Source organism: Nanorana parkeri, unplaced genomic scaffold, assembly GCF_000935625.1.
Source record: "Nanorana parkeri isolate BGI_ZX_2015 unplaced genomic scaffold, ASM93562v1 scaffold4, whole genome shotgun sequence".
Taxonomy (NCBI): Eukaryota; Metazoa; Chordata; class Amphibia; order Anura; family Dicroglossidae; genus Nanorana; species Nanorana parkeri.
Window position 1 is genome coordinate 4,488,179 of NW_017306272.1, and position 4,389 is coordinate 4,492,567.

Below are 4,389 nucleotides of genomic sequence, written 5' to 3' on the forward strand. Positions count from 1 at the left end.
GAATCAACTCCATTTTTTCTTTTCATTTTTTTTTTTTTTTAACCTTTAATGACAGTAACTCCCTTGTCTTATATATATATTCTTGGTCAGCAATATTAATTGCATTTTTTTGTTTTGTTTGCATAGTACATATGCTCTTCGTGACCTTTATCTGCAGATTTATTTGTATTTTATTCTACACTTTTATCAAACAGGGTATAAGAACAAATTTTTTTTAATGAAAAAAAAAACTTCTTAAATGTGAATTTGTTCCTACATTTCTTATCCCGCAGGGAATGAGATTAAATTATTATTGCACTTCTATTAAATTGCTAGGCAAATATAAAAAAAGCTCTTGAACAGGGTCTGCCTGGATCATAATACTTGTTATTCATTCAATTGTTTGTATGCTGGTGCATATATGCCGGTTAATTTATTATTTTTGTTATGCAAGCAAAAATATTCAAACTGTTTACATATTATTTATCCATCTTTCATATTTATAAACAATATCTACCATTCACATTTAGGTCGCCCTATGGACCTTTTTGTTGAATGGGATAGTGGCACAGGGAGCTATGTTTAAATCAGATAACATTTCTTTAAAGATGCAATAAAATCTTAGAGAAAAATATACAGTGAGAATTTGTATATTTGAACATAATTAACTCAATTGGTACAGCAAGACAAAGACATGAAAGGAATAAGGATATAATTCATATTTTATTATATTACGATTCATACAGTTAATTGAAAATGTCTAATTTCCAATGATCATTACCAAATTAAGGATAAGACTAAGAACTGCACATATTTTCTGTGACTCTAAATTGCTAGCTGTAGCAGAATTTACTGATAGGAAAAGAAAATAGAGCCTGTTCTGTAACAGAGAGAGAAGCTGGGATAGCCTGTGTGCTGGACAAGATCTCTTTGAATGCATTTGTTAGTGATTGATAAGATGGCCGATAATGGAGGTCCGGTAGGTAATAGCTGAGTGCTGATGGGTTTCTTGTGCTCCAAACTGCACCATCAGCTCCAAGGCATCTGTTCACAGGGAATGGCTTCTTCTGGGCGAGCTCTTTGTCAGGAACCAATGCACAATTTACTCCTACACTTTTCCCTAGCAATGGGAAATGGACGTTTATGTGGGTGGCTTTGTTGTGAGATAAAAATGAAGGAGAAAACACACACACACATGTGCACACAAACACAAAACATAAAAGAGATGACCAGGGAATGTAAGAACGGACCTATGTGAAAAAAAAATGTGTGTGTATATGTGCATATGTATATATATATAAAGAGAGAGAGAGAGAGAGAGAGAGAGATAAATTATTATTTTTATTACTAATAAAAATAAAAATTTGAAATTAATCAATTAATCGATGTTGTTTCAAAAATTTTAAAGCTATATATCATCAACTACAATTGCTAAAAATAGATTGTGTTGCTTGCATGCAGTTAACCAAATAAAGAGACAGGGCTGATAGTATTGTTTTTAATAACTCTCATAAATAATTCAAGGCAAATTACAGTCAATATTTTTCCCAGTTTAATTTTAGGCTATAAAGACCTATACAAAATAATAATAATTTGAGAGCTTCAAAATCAGTTTACCATAATACAGACATTTGTTATTCTCCATATTATTATAGAACCGTAGACAAAATGCGAGGAAAGACACATTTTGTGCTCATAGTTACCCTCCCAGACCAGAATTATTGGCTACGTATATGATCAGTTACAATGTATCATTGAACATTTCTCCTTCCTACACTAACAGATGATCCTCAAGGGCATGAGTTTTTGGACTGAAGGGCATGATGTATTATTTTAATGCTGCTCCTGGTTGCCATATGTCGCAGGCATCTTCTCCAGTGCTGTATGATTACATTCTACATACTTCCCTACCTCTAACATAAGACAAGTCTCTATGTATAATCTGTTTGAAGGAGTTTGCGCTGATATTTTGCTTTACTGTGTGCCCAGATTAATGGATTTGGTGTGGACACAGTAAAATTCTTTGTTCCCTGATCTATGAAGCAATAGGGGAAGGGAGCAGGGATTTTAAGAATACTCACACCCACACACATCCAGCCAACAAAGATTCATTACATCTGCACATATCCCTTCTATTTTCCAGTTCTTTCCTTCTCCGTCTATTTTTAATTCACTTCTTCATCTACAGACACAGAAAAGACACAACACAAAGGAAAGGTGACATACCTGAGATATGAAAATATATCCAATCTCAAATAAGTGAAGGAAGGAGAGACTACATTCCCTTCTTTACTTGCATTTCTCACTCAAACCTCTTTCCCAGTAACATTTGATCTTGGAAGAAACAAGAAGCTTTAAATGTGATCTTTAAGGCCAGAAGCTGTCAAACCATTTGGCAAGAAAGATTGATCACACACAGACTTCCTTCCAGCTTTGTTTGGAATAGAGGCAAGAAAATTAAAAACCTTCCATCTAACTACTGCGTGTGTGTGTCTCTAGTCTGAAAAGCCAGCTTAAAATAGCATTTTAGGAACGTTCGGTTTTAATATTATTTACTCTTTGTTCACAGCCAATAGTTATACCTAAATGCACAGCAGCAAACAGCAGAAGGTGGTCATAGTTTTACTGAAGGATCTTGTTATGTGTAACTTAGGTGGGAAAGAATTTGTCTACACGATGAACAAAAGAAAAGGTTTTTTTTTTGTTATTTTGTTCATTCCTTTATTTATTTATATATATATATCCATTAACAGAAATGTCTATTTTTTCATCTTAGTGCAAGTGTGAGTGTGTTTGTGTGTGTTTGTCTGTGTACGTGTGTCTGTGTGTGTCTGTCACAGTATGGTTAATTAAAAAGAGGAAAAAGGTGTAGTAGTAAAAAAATGGAAAAAATCACATTAAATTAAAGTATATTAAATGATAAGCTACAAAGAAAAAAAATAGAGCACGATGACCACCAAAAACATTGCTGCAATATCATAAAGCACTCACCTTGTCCTGACTATTCACAGACCAGCTTCTACCTTGTCCTTACTCCTATATAAAAAGGTAGGTCTGCTGTCATGTTCAGCCATTTTGCCAAGCAGTGAAACATTTCTCCTAGAGAAATAATATCCTCACGCTTCCCATATGTGTCAGCTCTAGTAACAATGAGTTCTGCCTAACCTATTGTTCTCTGTACAGTAGAGGAGAAATAAATAAATAAATAAAAATAAAAGAAATAGTGGGATCAGCGTGCTTCACACAGTAGAAAGACAACATTTAGGTGTAGTAGAGCAAATGCAGGTAGATTGTGGCTGGCTGTAAGTTCCTATGTATCTGGAACGGTGGGGTCTTTGGTGTCAAAACTTTGAAGATTAATGGATTACTTTGTTAATGACTTAAGGCGTTAGATTTTGGTTCTTTATGATTTGTGTGTAAAACGCCTCCCTGACAGGCTGAAACAATGCAGTGAGAGTGCAGAGGAGAGGGGAGCAGCCACAGCAGCAGGCAGCAAGGCAGAAGGAGATAAAAAAAAAATCAAAATCTATTTCCTGCAAGGGCTCTATCCTTATAGATAAAAATGTGTAAATAAAAACCTTGCTGGCTCACAATGAGGCGTTCCTTCTTGACTTTTTTTGGATCAATCACACAGACAGTGGCTTCTTTTGATTAAACCCCAAATTGTCATTGGGCAGGAGCAATCATGTGACAGCCAATTCGGTCCAATTTCAACCTTGTCTCCATGAATTCAATAGTTTAATAGTAGCACAGTCCCCATACGGCTGTAATCAGTGAATTAGAAAAAAAAAACACCAGCAAGGATTTTTATGATTTTTTTTTTTTCGTCGTCGTTACAGGGCCTTTAAACGTAAAGGTAGGGGCGAACTTTTTTAAGAGGCTTGGAGGAGAGGGCCATGAATTACGAATTTGAGCGAGAGATTGGTTTTATCAATAGTCAGCCGTCGCTTGCTGAGTGCCTGACATCCTTTCCCCCTGTCGGTGATACATTTCAAAGTTCATCAATCAAGAGCTCTGCGCTTTCACACTCGACACTTATTCCTCCTCCTTTCGAACAGACCATCCCCAGCTTGAATCCAAGCAGCCACCCTCGCCACAGCCGACCCAAACAGAGCCCAAATGGTAACCACGGTAGCCCCGTGCCAGCGGGCTCCCTGCCTCCGGAGTACCCCTGGATGAAAGAGAAGAAGGCGTCCAAGAAGCCCCCAGTGCCTCCTGTGACCACTGCCCCGGCCACTGCAGCGTGCCTCAGCCAGAAAGGTCAGTGATCAGCCCCGTTCCTGGTCCACCAGGGCTAGGGGGATAGTGTTCTGCGAATTTTCTAGTCTTTAGCCCAACTTTTGGGGTCTTTCTAGAACTTTGGCTGACTATCAGACCCCCTTGATTGCCTCCTAACCTATCCTCCTCCCC

The 4,389-nt window shown here is 37.2% G+C and overlaps 1 protein-coding gene across 1 annotated transcript in view; it reads left to right on the forward strand.

Annotated features, from left to right (window-relative positions):
* The first annotated feature begins 3,553 nt into the window (after positions 1-3,553).
* The window catches only part of HOXA2 (homeobox A2), a 1,854-nt gene continuing 1,018 nt past the window's right edge, over positions 3,554-4,389 (forward strand). The window contains exon 1 of the mRNA XM_018574708.1: positions 3,554-4,239. Coding sequence (XP_018430210.1) covers positions 3,876-4,239 — 364 coding nt within the window. The 5' untranslated portion in view covers positions 3,554-3,875. The remainder of the gene's footprint in view (positions 4,240-4,389) is intronic.